The sequence below is a fragment of the Haliotis rufescens genome, unplaced genomic scaffold, assembly GCF_023055435.1.
Source record: "Haliotis rufescens isolate VD_foot unplaced genomic scaffold, xgHalRufe1.0.p SCAF_5, whole genome shotgun sequence".
Taxonomy (NCBI): domain Eukaryota; kingdom Metazoa; phylum Mollusca; class Gastropoda; order Lepetellida; family Haliotidae; genus Haliotis; species Haliotis rufescens.
Window position 1 is genome coordinate 59,317,193 of NW_025964223.1, and position 16,426 is coordinate 59,333,618.

General features: G+C 39.0%; 2 protein-coding genes across 2 annotated transcripts in view; one reads left to right on the forward strand and one right to left on the reverse strand.

Annotated features, from left to right (window-relative positions):
* The window catches only part of LOC124140327, a 30,097-nt gene extending 18,987 nt beyond the window's left edge, over positions 1-11,110 (reverse strand). Inside the window, exons 1-7 of the mRNA XM_048383719.1 lie at positions 11,015-11,110; positions 9,108-9,347; positions 8,618-8,686; positions 6,974-7,048; positions 4,620-4,737; positions 2,493-2,608; positions 1,624-1,825 (exon numbers count right to left, since the gene is read on the reverse strand). Of these exons, the coding sequence (XP_048239676.1) occupies positions 1,624-1,825; positions 2,493-2,608; positions 4,620-4,737; positions 6,974-7,048; positions 8,618-8,686; positions 9,108-9,340 (813 nt within the window). The 5' untranslated portion in view covers positions 9,341-9,347; positions 11,015-11,110. The remainder of the gene's footprint in view (positions 1-1,623; positions 1,826-2,492; positions 2,609-4,619; positions 4,738-6,973; positions 7,049-8,617; positions 8,687-9,107; positions 9,348-11,014) is intronic.
* Positions 11,111-11,377: 267 nt separating this feature from the next.
* LOC124140331 (zinc finger protein aebp2-like) overlaps positions 11,378-16,426 on the forward strand; it is a 66,576-nt gene continuing 61,527 nt past the window's right edge. Inside the window, exon 1 of the mRNA XM_046507861.2 lies at positions 11,378-11,718. Coding sequence (XP_046363817.1) covers positions 11,384-11,718 — 335 coding nt within the window. The 5' untranslated portion in view covers positions 11,378-11,383. The remainder of the gene's footprint in view (positions 11,719-16,426) is intronic.

Consider the following 16,426-nt stretch of genomic DNA (forward strand, 5'->3'; position numbering starts at 1 on the left):
TGAAGATGCTATCGGTGGTTGATGAAGCTATACAGTGAATGACTTACCAAAGATCTCTGACTGAAGACGCTATCGGAGGTTGATGAAGCTATACAGAGAATGACTTACCAAAGATCTTTGACTGAAGATGCTATCGGTGGTTGATAAAGCTATACAGTGAATGACTTACCAAAGATCTCTGACTGAAGATGCTATCAAGGATCTCTGGTTGAAGGTGTTATCAAGGATCTCTGGCTGAAGATGCTATCAAGGAACTTTGACTGAAGATGTTATCAAGGATCTCTAGCTGAAGATGCTATCAGGATCTCTATCTGAAGATGTTATCAAGGATCTCTGGCTGAAGATGGTACCTTTACTGGCTGAAGATGCTATCGGTGGTTGAGGAAGCTATACAGTGAATGACTTACCAAAGATCTCTGGCTGAAGATGCTATCGGTGGTTGATGAAGCTTTACAGTGAATGACTTACCAAAGATCTCTGAAGATGCTATCGGTGGTTGAGGAAGCTATACAGTGAATGACTTACCAAAGATCTCTGACTGAAGATGCTATCGGTGGTTGATGAAGCTATACAGTGAATGACTTACCAAAGATCTCTGACTGAAGATGCTATCGGTGGTTGATGAAGCTGAACAGAGGATGACTTACCAAAGATCTCTGACTGAAGATGCTATCGGTGGTTGATGAAGCTATACAGTGAATGACTTACCAAAGATCTCTGACTGAAGACTCTATCGGTGGTTGATGAAGCTGAACAGAGAATGACTTACCAAAGATCTTTGACTGAAGATGCTATCGGTGGTTGATGAAGCTATACAGTGAATGACTTACCAAAGATCTCTGACTGAAGATGCTATCGGTGGTTGATAAAGCTATACAGTGAATGACTTACCAAAGATCTCTGACTGAAGATGCTATCGGTGGTTGATGAAGCTGAACAGAGGATGACTTACCAAAGATCTCTGACTGAAGATGCTATCGGTGGTTGATGAAGCTATACAGTGAATGACTTACCAAAGATCTCTGACTGAAGACTCTATCGGTGGTTGATGAAGCTATACAGAGAATGACTTACCAAAGATCTTTGACTGAAGATGCTATCGGTGGTTGATAAAGCTATACAGTGAATGACTTACCAAAGATCTCTGACTGAAGATGCTATCGGTGGTTGATGAAGCTATACAGTGAATGACTTACCAAAGATCTCTGACTGAAGACGCTATCGGTGGTTGATGAAGCTATACAGAGAATGACTTACCAAAGATCTTTGACTGAAGATGCTCTCGGTGGTTGATAAAGCTATACAGTGAATGACTTACCAAAGATCTCTGACTGAAGATGCTATCGGTGGTTGATGAAGCTATACAGAGAATGACTTACCAAAGATCTCTGACTGAAGATGCTATCGGTGGTTGTTGAAGCTATACAGAGAATGACTTACCAAAGATCTTTGACTGAAGATGCTATCAGTGGTTGATGAAGCTATACAGAGAATGACTTACCAAAGATCTCTGACTGAAGATGCTATCGGTGGTTGTTGAAGCTATACAGAGGATGACTTACCAAAGATCTCTGACTGAAGATGCTATCAGTGGTTGATGAAGCTATACAGAGAATGACTTACCAAAGATCTCTGACTGAAGATGCTATCGGTGGTTGTTGAAGCTATACAGAGGATGACATGGAGCATGGATGGCAGGAAGCAAAAGGACAGCGTCATGACCAACACAATGGGCTGTTGGAGGACATTGAGATCCTCGTCCGCTGACGTCTTCAGTTTGAAAGAGGACACAGCGGGTGTCAGGAAGACTTGAAGCAGCACAAACCTAATGATAAAGAAATATTTATGTCCACATTGTTGTACAACACATCCTGCAGTTTTATATGAAGTTTGCTATGATTGCCCACTATTAAAAGAATATACATATGAGCAAAAAACACCCTGATTGAAAGCTAAATAGGCCTGTTGACACCCAAGGATGTCATACACGATTTCTGTCCTCATCAAATTTTGGAAATACATTGCATGTGAAAAAAGATTATCTTGTATGGAGTGAGTGAGTGTGAGTGAGTTGGGTTTAACGCCGCTTTTAACAGTATTCCAGTTATATCACGGCGTGTCAGCTTAATGTGGGAGGAAAGCCCGAAGTGATGCAGGTCTCAGATGTTTCCCACTTTGGTGAAACCCACGGGTATGGTGCTGACAAACCTAGAAACATAATCGGGGCGAACCGGGATTCGAACCCACAATCATAGGTTTCTGGCGTGTTCAAGGGACGCAACTCTGCTCAGCGAGTCGCGGCGCTTTAGATGACTGGGCCACCCGTGCACCCTTATCTTGTATGGATAGAGACAATTCTGCATCTTAAATCAAATCTTCACATGTTATACAAAGGATCAGACACAGAGTAAAAGCAAAGCATCACATTCTCAACAACCTGACTGCCAGGTAAAATGGGTGTCTTGGGGGTCGAAGCAATTCCCCCAACTTACGAGATTGCCATGATGATGAGCGGTGCCATGGAGACAGGTGTGATGGTGGTGAGGATCCAGGTGACGAGGACGCTGCACACAGCCGGGTAGGCCGAGAACAACAGCTGCTCAATCATCTACAACATGGGAGGACATCACATACACTCTCACGAGGAGAGACAACAAACTTGATGCATCATCAGGAGTGAGATGTCCCTGGCATTGACCCCTATTATTATAACCCTACTGCCACTTTTGCCAGTAGTATTGTAGGTATCTTGTCATCTCAAAGAAACCTTGTGAGAGGTACTACTTTTAAGTGAGACCTGCCGAGAGGCTTTACATTTGAACTATAAGACCTGCTTGGAGGCTTTACATTTGAACTATAAGACCTCCTTGGAGGCCTTACATTTGAACTATAAGACCTGCTTGGAGGCTTTACATTTGAGTCGTAAGACCTGCTTGGAGGCTTTACATTTGAGTTGTAAGACCTGCTTGGAGGCCTTACATTTGAACTATAAGACCTCCTTGGAGGCTTTACATTTGAACTATAAGACCTGCTTGGAGGCTTTACATTTGAGTCGTAAGACCTGCTTGGAGGCCTTACATTTGAACTATAAGACCTCCTTGGAGGCTTTACATTTGAACTATAAGACCTGCTTGGAGGCTTTACATTTGAGTCGTAAGACCTGCTTGGAGGCTTTACATTTGAGTCGTAAGACCTGCTTGGAGGCTTTATATTTGAACTGTAAGACCTCCTTGTTGGAGGCTTTACATTTGAACTGTAAGACGTGCTTGGAGGCTTCATATTTGAACTGTAAGACCTCCTTGGAGGCTTTACATTTGAACTGTAAGACGTGCTTGGAGGCTTCATATTTGAACTGTAAGACCTCCTTGGAGGCTTTACATTTGAATTGTGAAACCTGCTACAAGGCATTACATTTAAGTTGTAAGAATTGTAAGATTTTACAGGTGAAATGTATAAACAGCCTTTTCAATCTGCATATAATGGTGATTTTTGGCAAGTTAAAAGTCACAATTTTTTTACATAAATATTCCATGATGTGAATTGAACCTCAAACCTCACGACATGTTTGGTTTTGTAGCCCAATGTTTTCCCATGCAGCCACCAGGGCAGGTGATGAAAGGGTGTTCAATCTTACATGTCATGACATCAGTTGTCTACATTCTGCATGTGGTCTTTCTCTCGTCCACTGTCACTGCTATAACTGTGTTTTTTCACCATAAGGAATCCTGATGTGTTTTAATTCTTTCTCGTACGAGCTTGTATTTATTGAATTGAGACGGTTCATAAGTTGGTTAAAACAATCCTCCGAGGTTTTGGTTGGAAATGTTCAACCTCAAGTGAGGAAAAAAATCTTTACCCTCAATCCAAATCTCATTAAAATCAGACCTTAGTTCTTGCTACAGCTAAACAAATATCTGAGGACATCAAATTACGGATCACGTCAGAACCTTTCATCTGACCAATCAAAACGTTGCTTACCAGATTGGGGAAGTGACAGTTGGAATGTGTTTTCGAATCATTCAACCTCAAAAAGATTAATACAAGATAATCCAAACAGCTGTACAGCTGATTCCTTCCAAGTCATCTGCTCTGGCTTTAATGGGATGAACAATTGAAACGGAAGACACTTTGCATAGCCAGTGGGAAGTACCCCACCACAATCTCAGTCATCTATTAGACATCCCAGAAATTTCTGTGTTCAGTTTTCAAACCTTGAAATAAGAACATCGTCAAAATAGTCTGGAAGGGACATCACCAATTTGAAGTCCTGTAAAGCTAGAGAAAGCAGCTTTCTGATTAGCTAATGCCAACTTCTTGTAAGTCATCAAATTGACAGACAAAGTTCACTACAGGTTGTTCTGACGTGACCTGTAATGGGACGTCCTCAGATCTATGTATAGCGGCAACGAGAACTACGATCTGACTTTAATGAGACTGCCCTCACTCCAGGTTTTACATTTTCAACCCAAACCTTGGAGTTGTGCATAACCTGAACAATACCCGCTATGTTTAAGTATGGGCCACATTGACTTACAATTCTTTAACTACGCCCATTGTTTCCATAGTTTAATATAAAGCTCAGCTCTCGTTTATAAGTATCAGAAGGGGTATTTCCCTACCTGAGCAAGCAGTGGTTCTTCAGTGCGGAAGGCAACAAACAGAAGAATGATCCAGCCTCCTGTCAGTATGACGTAAGCGTTGATAGCACCAATCAGGAAGACATTCCACAGTGATAACCTGGAACAAAGTGAAAAGGTTTGTCTACCAGCTCATGTGGAAAGTTTGAAATATGATTTGCTTTTTCAGTGACGATAAATTTGTTGCAGGAAGATAGCGAATGAACAGTGTTTTACTGCATAGACACTGTTTTAGTCCGTAATATTGCATTAATGTCAGTAAAGGGGGTTTAGATCTGGAGCTCACGAACCACTGGTCGATGGAGTGAGCAGCGACAGGTTTAAAATGTTGGGGGTATGTTACAGGCTGTAACACACTACACCAGCCAAGCAGGAAGGGTATTTGCTAATCATGAGTAGCCACTAGGTGTGTCAATCACTGGATTGTCCAGTCCAGACACGACTTCTTACTCACCGCAGTCATATAGCTGGAGTATTGCTGAGTGCGGCATTAAACTAACAAAAAACAAAACACTAGGTGTGTCATAAGGGATGCACTGCAAATTTACACCTGATATATACATATGCCTACCCATGTATTGATCTTATGTTTTGTACTGATCTATGCGTGTCAGGAAAGACAATGACTCAGTATCATCGAGGGTGTTTATTCAGCAGCCTTGCACACGGTTTGAAGTGACACAAAACGTATACAAGCATGTTATAGAAACTGTTATACATAAAGGTGAGGTGAGGTGAAATTGGGTTTAACGTCACTTCCAAGATTATTGCACTTATATAGCGACGTGCATGCGTGTGTGTGCTAGTCCAAACTGATGCCGATTGAGATTCCATGCCGAGGTTAACACAAATACCCCACTCAGACACATATACTGACTCTAAGCCAAACAGTTCCTGTTTTAGTCCCTAATGCCGAGCGCCAGACAGGTTAACAACAAGTACCACCTTTTAACGTCTTTTGATATGACGCGGCCGGGGATTGAACACTGGACCTTTCGCTCCCTGGGCGGACGCTCTACCACTAGACCACAGAGGCGGTCTCGTCATCTAAAATGATTATCTGACATAATTACATAATCAGAGTATCATGTCTATTTTAGATACTTATCCAGCATTACATATTGCATATTGCTCTTAGTAACAAAGTCCTAACTGGAAATAATTAAATTTTCGTTGTGTTCATTGAAATTCCTGCACTCTGATTAGCTGAATTGGTAACGTGTTATTGCATTCATTTCCCAATGAATGTAAAAAATTAAGCCACGCCCACTGAGGCGCACTACTTTTATTACTGCAGAATGTCGGGGAATCCCAATATTACAGTCTGGGGAATTCCCTTTCTGCTCACGTATATATCGACACAGGACATTTAGCGATATTCATGCATATTCATTGTCCAAACTACCCTTTGAAACCGAAGGCCGAGAAGGAATGAAATAGCAAACGTGCAGGCTCGCTTGCCTGGGTTTTTTTCCCGCTCACCTCGGTTCCACAACTTCATGTCTTCTAGCATAAATTAAACAATCACAATTCATGTCACACCACAGTATGTATTCCTACACCTGGAATGTTTATCAGTCTCGTCATTTTTGTCTCCTTTGATATATACAACTGTTTTGGGTTAAACTATTGTAGATATAATTAAATTCAACAATGAAAATATGTTATAAGCACTGACTTTATAGTTTTCGGATTCTTACAAATTTTTTTTGCACATTGATTTTTTTATTCATACCTCGATGAACCGAAAAAAATACACAGTCAATGCTTAAATGAATATATGACCATGATGTTGCAGAAACTCGGACAGATAACCACTTGGACTACCTTACCTAGCCTTAACTTACCCTCTATCACAGAACTAAACGTTAAATCTGATGTCTGTTGAACATAGCTATACTCACCAGATCAGAAGAAGAACGGACACGGACATCAGGATTTTGGTTGGTTGGTTTGTTGTTTAACGCCGCACTCAGCAATATTCCAGCTTTATGACGGCGGTCTGTAAATAATCGAGTCTGGGCCAGACAATCCAGTGATTGATATCATGAGCATCGATCCACGCAATTGGGATTAATGACATGCATCAACCAAGTCAGTGAGCCTGACCCCCCTGATCCCTCTGAAGACCTATTCTACCCCGGATCTTCACGGGTCTGAACACCAGGATGTGACATGTCTATTGAACAACGCTATACTCACCAGATCAGAGGAAGAACGGACACAAACACCAGGATGTGACATGTCTGTTGGACATAGCTATACTCACCAGATCAGAGGAAGAACGGACACAAACACCAGGATGTGACATGTCTGTTGGACAACGCTATACTCACCAGATCAGAGGAAGAACGGACACAAACACCAGGATGTGACAAGGAATGAAGAACAGAGTGAAGATGATCACAGACCTGGAACAAGCAACAACAGCGACATGAAAGTTGATGCTGATATCATTTCATCAACACATCACTGATTTTCAGTCATCCAACTCTGTAATTTTCACTGCCATTTTGCCTTATGATACGATGGGATACGATGACATGCATCAACCAAGTCAGCAAGTCTGACCACCCAATCCTGTTTGTCACCTTTTACGATAAGCATGGGTTCCTGAGGGAATCATTAACTACTACACATAACAATCACAAAATTAAGTAGACTTTGAATGAAGCTCCTATGATAGCCAACTCAAGTCTAGGAGTGAGTGAGTGAGTGAGTAAGGTTTTAAGCCGCTTTTAGCAATATTCCAGCAATATCACGGCAGGGGACACTAGAAATGGGCTTCACACATTGTATCCATGTCAGGAATCGAACCTGGGTCATCGGCATGACGAGCGAACACTTTAACCACTAGGCTACCCGACCACCCCCTCGAGTCGGGGAGACAAACAATGTGTGTTAATGTAGAGTACCTGTAGTTTTAACCATGCTATTTCGATCTGACTGCAGGGCTAGTGGTTTCATACATTTAACTCAGCATATTGCTAAATGTACAGGTAAGCTGGATCTACATTAAAAACACAGTTTGTTTGTCTCTATTGTGCCATGACAAAATTAAACATGACATTTACTATGAGCGAAAATACTGAGTCAAGTGAAACAGGCTGAGTCTAATGTTTAGAGTGGATTGTCAATGTGCATTAAGGAAACAGCCTTTGATTAAATAGTGATCCTCTGGGGGGGGGGGGGAAGTCCCATCATCATACGTCACTTTCACACGCACTGAAAGTGTTTAGCACGGCTATTTCGTAGAGCAACATGGAGTGGACACCATTTATATAAAATGAACCAAGTCCTACAAGATTCAGTTCACCAGCAAACACTACTACTATGATGTTACATCGCTCATTGTGACGCAAAAGATTCGACTTCACACTCAGATAAAGATACGTCACATTCAGACATAGCAAAAGGCAAAATCTCACTGCTGTCCCCAAAAGAAATACTGTATTCAAAATAATAAGCGCCCCGCTCTAATAAGCGCCCACAGTGATATTCGCTAATATGTTGGCTAGTGAACAATCCCAATTAGTTTGATCAATGTACACAAGACTTATTTATTCGTGTATAATACGCACTCGTGTGTTATATGCACCCTTAATTATGGGCAATAAAATTCTGGAAAGATATATAAACATTTCAGGCTGTCAGCATAAACCACGAAATTTACAATCTTTCAACACCTTGGGTACTTATTACTCTTAGTTAATATCTTCTGTATTTCCAGCAAAACATGTTTTGCTACACACGTTATGAATTTTGTCGTAACCGCAATTCTGCATTTAGTAGCCTTTTATTGGACACATCATGATTTCAAAATGTCAACTGACTATGACTGAGAAAAAAGTAGACTTGTTAAACTACATGTATTGGTGATGTGGCCTTTGAAATCAGCCGTTTCAATCAGAGGTAGTTATTGTGATTTGAAACCTATGATTTTCCAACCAAAGTCCTAGTAGAATTCCTCTAAGCCTCACCTCCTCCTCTCTCCCATCCGATCCAGCAGAATCAGCAGCACTGTGCCCACAGTCATCATTGTCAGCATGCTGCAACACACAACACATGCTGTAGAACTCTCCAACAGAGTCTTCTCCAGACACAGACTGAATCTAAGGGGCAGTGTCCGAAAAAAAATGCCTGCCCGTGGCTGGTAACTTTTCTGTCAGGCTGCATGAAATTTTCAGCCGCCTGCCCGATTATCTAGCAAATAAATTTAGAACTACTTTATATTCAGGTTTATTATAACTCCTCGTAGATTCTCAAGTGATTGATTGCAATATTTCAACTGAATCAAGACATGATTTGTCTCTTTGTTTTTGTGATTTTTCAATATTTATAATGTCTGAATGCAGGCAGGTAACTTTGAAGATGGGGAGGCAACACTTATGAGTCACCTGCCCATTTGTCTTGTTTGGCTTTAAAATTATTTCATACACTGCTAAGGGGAAGAGTGCAAATGGTTCTCACAATTCTCCAACAAATCCGATGACAATGAGGAAGCAGGGGAGGGCGGCAGCACAGATCCGCTTGTGATATCGGAAAGGTCCAGGATCCACCAGCTTCTCCTCCTCCTCGGAAGAACTGTCCATAACCTGCCTCCTGTCATCTTCATCTTCGCTTTCCGAAACATCGGATTCTGTCTCGGTTGATACCTGGTGATGTACTCTTCGATGATGGAGTTGCTCCAGATCCAAGTCCATTTTACTTCTGAAATGCAACACAATAACTTTGCCCTTCTTTTCAGAAAGTGTCCTACCTCATACAACTGTCAGGATACAGCTGTGTAGAATGCCCTATCAGAGTTCTGAGTCAACCGGATGAAGGCCACAAAGACTTCAATCAGAATATATCTCAATAACTTTTTAAACGGCATTTGGAATGATGAACAAGGGAAATTGTTCTATGGAAATACAACTTCTTTATTACAATGAATGCGGTGTTTCAGTGAAGATACAACACTTGCTTGGTAACCTACACCAAAAGTTTGCATACATTATAATAAAGAGTGAGTGAGTGAGTGAGTGAGTGTGTGAGTTGGATTTAATGCCGCTTTTAACAGTATTCCAGTTATATCATGGCGTGTTAGCTTAATGTGGGAGGAAAGCCCAAAGTGATGCAGGTCTCAGACGTTTACCACTTCGGTGAAACCCACGGGCACGGGTATGGTGCTGACAAACCTAGAAACATAATCGGGGCGAACCGGGATTCGAACCCACAATCATAGGTTTCTGGCGTGCGAATCATAGGTTTCTGCACAGCGAATCGCGGCACCTTAGACGACTGGGCCACCCATGCCTAAGACAAATCCAGTCTTGCTTGACAACAGTATAAGGATCTTTACCAAAATGCCGCTATTACAGTATAATAACGATGGCTTTGTCCATAAACTTTTCTCTGCTTTGTGAAAATATTTTATTATGGCCTCATAGATGTGTGTAAAACAGTAATACAAATAAAAGAATTGTCGAGACAATGTCTGTATTAATAGTACTAAAATAAATACATGCTGTATTGGACCTGTGAAGATCCTGGTTAGAATTGGTTTTCAGCAAAACATGCTTTGAAAGAGGCTACTATACTTGTAGCAAGAGGCTACCAGGATCAGGTGGTCAGGGTGACTGACTTGATGCATGTCTTCGTATCCCAGTTGTGTAGATCAATGCTCATGATGTCAATCACTGGATTGTCTGGTCCAGACTTGATTTTTAACAGACCGCAGGAATATTGGTGAGTGTGGCATTAACAACAAACTAACATAAGGTACAGAAATATACTCCAATAACGAAACTGTTCACACTTTAATATGTTTAATCTCAATCTGCAGTTTAAAAAATGAATAAGGGGATGTTGCAATTGTGTTGATTAATATCACCAAGCACTTCCCGCTGCACAGAATAGTGTGCTTGCATAGGCCTATTCTTATTGACACACAATGACACACACAAGTAATATACAGAAGTAACACAAATACACTTTAAGAAATATGTCCAGATTAGTCTCATCCAAAGTGTCGTGTAAGTAATTTACTTGAGGGGTCCAACTGTCACGGCAATACACAGTGCACTTTGTTGGCCAGCAAAAAAATTTAATTGCTTCCTATCACTTGTCATCATAATAAATCAATATTAACAGGCAGCCATGAATATGTCTACATTCCAAAGCAAGGATAAAGGGGGAAATCAGGTTACAATTATTGACAGAGCAAATTGCCTTGGTGTAATATGCCATTTCAAAAAAAAATAAGGGGGACATTCTATTGATGCTTTCCGTTCTGGTGCACACTGTTGTTTAATATCGATTCGAAAGTCAAATTTGTTTTAAAAGTCCAGAGACTGTGGGCTCGGCTGTTACCTGATCCACGATCAAACACTTACATGTTAATGAATTGTAAATCTTTTACATCCTCGAGACAACGTTAGTGCATGCTGCCATCTTGGAAAACCCCTTTGTCACGTGATTTGTGGAATTCCCTATATATATCAGTGACGTCACAATGGTTCGCGGGCTCTGAAGTGAAGTGACAGGTGCCCGAAAATAATGTTGGAAGAGTTTTTGAAATACAGGTTTTCACTTGTCATTATGAAATATATTGATTTACCAACTTTGAATACCTCCGAATAAACTACTTTCTATAAAGTTTTTAAATATATCTAATTGAAATGTAAACATTGGGAAACCCCTTACCGGCGCGTGAGGAAATCCACGCATGTTATGATGACGTCAGAGGGATGGTGGTGTTCAAGATGGCGGCGGTGTGCATGGGAGATAATGGTTCATTAGATAGTGAGGATTTAGCTGAAAGGAATACCGATCCTGTGTTGTTCGATATGGTGAAGAAAAATGGCATCAATCATAATTGTTTATTTGGAGATAAAAATTGTGACCCATTGGAATCTACCGTGTCAAAGCATGAAAAAATGCCTAAAATTAATGGGTGCAGCGTGAAGCCACAAGGCTTGCCTGCGTTTCCTAAACCATCCATCCCAACTTTACGATCAAGGAAAGACAAAATACCTCCAGAAATCCAAAAGAGGAAGAGGAGAGCATCTAAGCAAGATATTAGTGAACCTAAAGAAGAGTAAGTATTTGTCATTTATTCAGTGTTTATTCGTGTCATGGGCTGGGATGGGCGAGGTTTAGACGGACTCTCACACAAGGCTGTGGCTAAACACTCGGCGTGTGTTGCATTAGCATATGTATAGGGGGGGCTCGGTCCCTCTCTCCCTTGAGATCCATGTTGGCAGGGGTCAGCTCAAGTTCTTTCATCTGCATCAAATTCAGCTACTGCATTACATCTCTCAGACACAAGTCCAACTGTTATACATTTATAAAACCAACGTGATGTTTTATTTGACATTCTTCATGGAAGACATCTAAGGTTTTCCCTCCGTGCTGGAACATGATTGGATCACTTACCATTTGTCAGTAGCCTATCATCTGATTTTGCTGATTAGGCAATTGTCTTTGTCTCAACATACATGTAACAAACAATTAAGACAAATTGCACCTGTAGCTGTGATTGGTGCTATTTGCCTTGTGGACCATTAAGCAACTAGCAATACACAAGAGATTACATGGTACTACCCATCTCCACACACGCATTGGCTTTTTTTGGCAATCTACATGTTTGAGACTGAATATATTTTAATTGTTTTCCAATCATAAGAATAAATACATTTAAATCAAATTTGTATTCTGTAAGATCTTCTTATGAATTTTTTTAGACCCTGCTGTGGTTGGTAGCAGTGTCTGATGTGATTCTGTACTCAAGAGTTTGTTTTGCATCAAAATGACTTTGTTCAGTGTTGGTAATATTTTTGTTGACTGTAGAATAATATTTTTCAAAATATTGCACTGAGCTTCTTCATATTTGAAAACAAACTTTTCAAATATTATTTGTGTCAGCTCTGCCTGTTTTCATTGAGCAGGTATTTTCTTGATTTATTTAAGTAGATTAGGCTTCTCTTATCTCTGAGGACGAAATAACGGTAAAAATGATATTACTAATAATCCTGTCAAACTATTTCATCTTGCATAATAGATAACACCAAAGATTCTTTCATGAAAAGAATTTCCCTTTTAAGGAGCCTAAAATGACAGTCCGGACACTTTTAACTCTTGTTTTATGACTTTTGAATACATATTTACAGGTGGAACCTAGTCTTTGGAAGCAGTAATATCTGATATTTACAAAAGCAGCGCTAATATTCTGTACATAGTTAATGCAAATTTAAGCAGGTATGGAATTGCCAGGTGTACGTTAATGCCATAATTACTGTTAAGCCATAAAATCCAAGAGAATTTAAGGTTTTTAAGAGTTATTCATATTGCTCTGTTAAACCCATTTTTGGATAGACAATATATTTGGAGTTAGTTGTAATAGATCACATATTGATAGCTATTAGATTTGTGAAATGATACTTTATCACATTTCCATTGTTGTAACGTCAAGTGTGCTAAACTATACCATCAGCTTGAGAAGAGGGAATAAATCAACAATATGTCAGCCAGTGCTGCTGTAATGTTTCATATTCTAAGGTATTCAGTGTAGTAACCCTTTCTGATTTTGAAAGAAAATTGCTAATGTGACTTTCAATGAAACAATTTGGTTTCTTCCTATACCAGTCTGAGGACAAATACCTTGTGGGAAATCACCTGGTGCAAACTGTCAGATTGGGCTAAAAGTGATTATGGCATTAATCTTTTACTTCACCAATTGATTTCTTATCGTGAATCTAATTGAATCCCTGTTGCAGTTAAGCTGTTATCCATTTTATTGGGCTTGAAAAATTCTGTTACAACCAATCTCTGTAACTGCTTTCTCAAACAAAATACATGCAGTTTAAGTTAAATATTAATGCTCTTTCTGTGTTAGTAATTTCACTCACATACTTTGTGGCGTAGACATATGTGTCAATTTGATTTTGCCTATGTTAAGTTCATCAGTTTTGTAAGGTTTTGAACGTCCGTGTTTTTGTTAAAATAATTGTTCAAATATAAGGGGGTCTTTTAGGAAATATCCTATGGTATTTGAATCTAGGATCTCCATAAATCTTTAATTTTTAACATTAGGAATATGATAAGAAACCCTTGATTTTGATCCTTGATGTTGAATGCTTAATATGGCTTTGTTTCCTTGATAGTATTTCCCTTTTCAGCAGATTGTAACAAATTAATTATTTAAAAGTAGATATTTCCTGAAAAAAAGCTTGTGTAAATTCTTTTAAAAAGGCCTATTTAAAACTGTGATTATAATTATATCTAAATTATATAATATGATTACCAGAATAATTTGAATAGGTGTGCACAGTACAACTTCACTTTATTATCAGAGTTATTGTACAAAGATAAAGGTTTTTCATATGCAGTAATCTTTTGTTTTTGATTTTTTGCTTTGTACTTTTACCTTATCCATTATCTCTGCTATTTATATGTTAAATCTGCTATTTTTATCATTCTTGAATGGTAAACAAGACAAGGAAGACATATGGAACCCTTAATCAACATGAAAGAAAGGAAGAGTATGTTTTCAGGTGTATTGTTTCCTACAGTGATAACTTCCATCCTCAACATGACAACATCCTCACATTAAAGTAGGAGACACTTGTGTAGTGGATTCTCCAGAGCTTCACATTGATTTGCTTGGGTCATAGGAAAAACTGCATCAATCGGGCAGCAAACTATGTTTTCCATTTTACTAGGAAAATAACTGAAAGCAGCCGGATTGAGAGAAGAGATCATTAGCATGATCTTTTTGCCGCAGTGAACAATGTCTGGTATCACAAATATTTAATTTGCTTTATCGTGTGTCTTTTTATATGACATCAAGTGTAAACTGATATTAAATGAATGATTATATATCTTTAAACTGTTTTGATACAGTGGGACATTTTAAAATTCGGGCTTGAAATGAAATATTAAACGTTCAGGAAAAACAGTAGTTTCAAAGAAAATAATGTAATGTTTAGTTTTATACCATCAATATTCAAGTAATACAGACATCTGTGCATGTATTTTGGTGTAACTACAATATTTTCAGGTCATAATCAACTGTCCATAAATAGTACCTTCTTTTACAAATCATTAATGGAAAACATGCACAAGTGTTTTACTGCAATCTTCTTCCTACTCTTTCATCATTTTTAAATGTGCAATAAAATGTTCTTGGAGATGTTAAATATTTCAACCTTTGTAAATGTTGAAAAAAATGTAAATCAACAAGAAATAAATAAAAAGTGTGGTAGAACTGCCATGGGCCGATTGGAAAGTGTGTGATCAGGACAACAGATGTGGGATGACAGATGATGGTTGTGGGGAGGTCAGTCTATTCATGATGGGGGACACTACCTTGTGCTGGACGAGTCTCACAGCCAGCGGGAAGAAAGGATTCTCCTCTCTATTGAGCTGTGGAGATTCTGAGCAATCACACCCGGCCTCCATTAATCATCCTGTCTGCACAGACATTGAACAACAGTCCTGGCTGGAGCATCAGTTTTTTCACATTTATGATGGGATATGAAATCTGATTTTTGTCAATGTGTACACACAGTCAGTGACAATTAGGAAGATTTTCAACTCTCCCTGTGAAATATTATTTTGTTAATTATTGTTGGTTCAAATATTTTGACCGTATCCAGGATAGACACAATTGGCCATATCTAGCTAGTCGACCATTGACAAGTGGTTTATGTAAAATAACTAGATTTGGGGGTAAAACAACTTTATTTTCACTAGTTTCTGACCTGTGGTTATGTCCCTCCCTGAATTATCAATTCAGTGAATATGTTTGAGGTAAAGCCTTTTATCTAATGTCCCAGAATGTTGAATTAAAAGACATCTTTTGAAGGTCTTTTTAAAATGTTCATAATAATATGCTCTACCTGTATTTCTTTATCTAGAGCTAGTCATGAGACATCCACTAAAATATACTATTTTTAGCAGACATTATGTTCACACTGACAAATCTTAACTAGTTCTCAGTTGGTCAGGTAACTATACAACTGTTTGTGGCTTACAAGTAATACCATCCACCAAGTACCCATTATATTGAATATTATATACCATATTTGACATAATAAGCGCCCAGTGCGCTCTCAAAATTAGAAATAGGGGGCTCTTATAAGAATATAATTTTGGTGAGAGAAAAAACAGAGTTGAAAGAGCATAAATTTCATGGTTTATGCTGACAGCCTGAAATGATACAAAAGAAAAGTCTGTGTGTATTATACACGGCAGATGTATTTTCCAGAATTTAATTGCCCATAATTAAGGTTGCATATAACACATGAGTGCGTATTATACACAAATAAATAAGTGTACATTGATTAATCGGAATGGGCGCTAATTGGGATTGTTCACTAGCCAATATATTAGCAAATATCGCCTTGGACGCTTATTACGTCTAATACAGTAGCTACATTTGTAATTTCTACCTTAGTACTTGTAACACAATGGGATAAGTTTGGAACACTGGAGCTTCCTTGTAGTTTTTGTGAAAATTTGCATATTCTGTAAAACCTGCTGGATATTCCAGTCACCAAGTCTGGTCACGTGAATGTTGTGTTGGATCCAGTCCATCATTTAGCGCCACTAATTTGATAACAGCACATTTATACCGATTATCATTGTTAACCAGATTATCACAACCCTGTGATAGAAATCAGACTCTTGGCTCTAAAGTGTTTAAGGAACTTGCTACTCATCTGAAAAATAAGCACATAAAAATATTGTGTGAACATGCATCCATGTCGGTTTCAAAACAGCCTGCATCATTACAGACTCTGCTA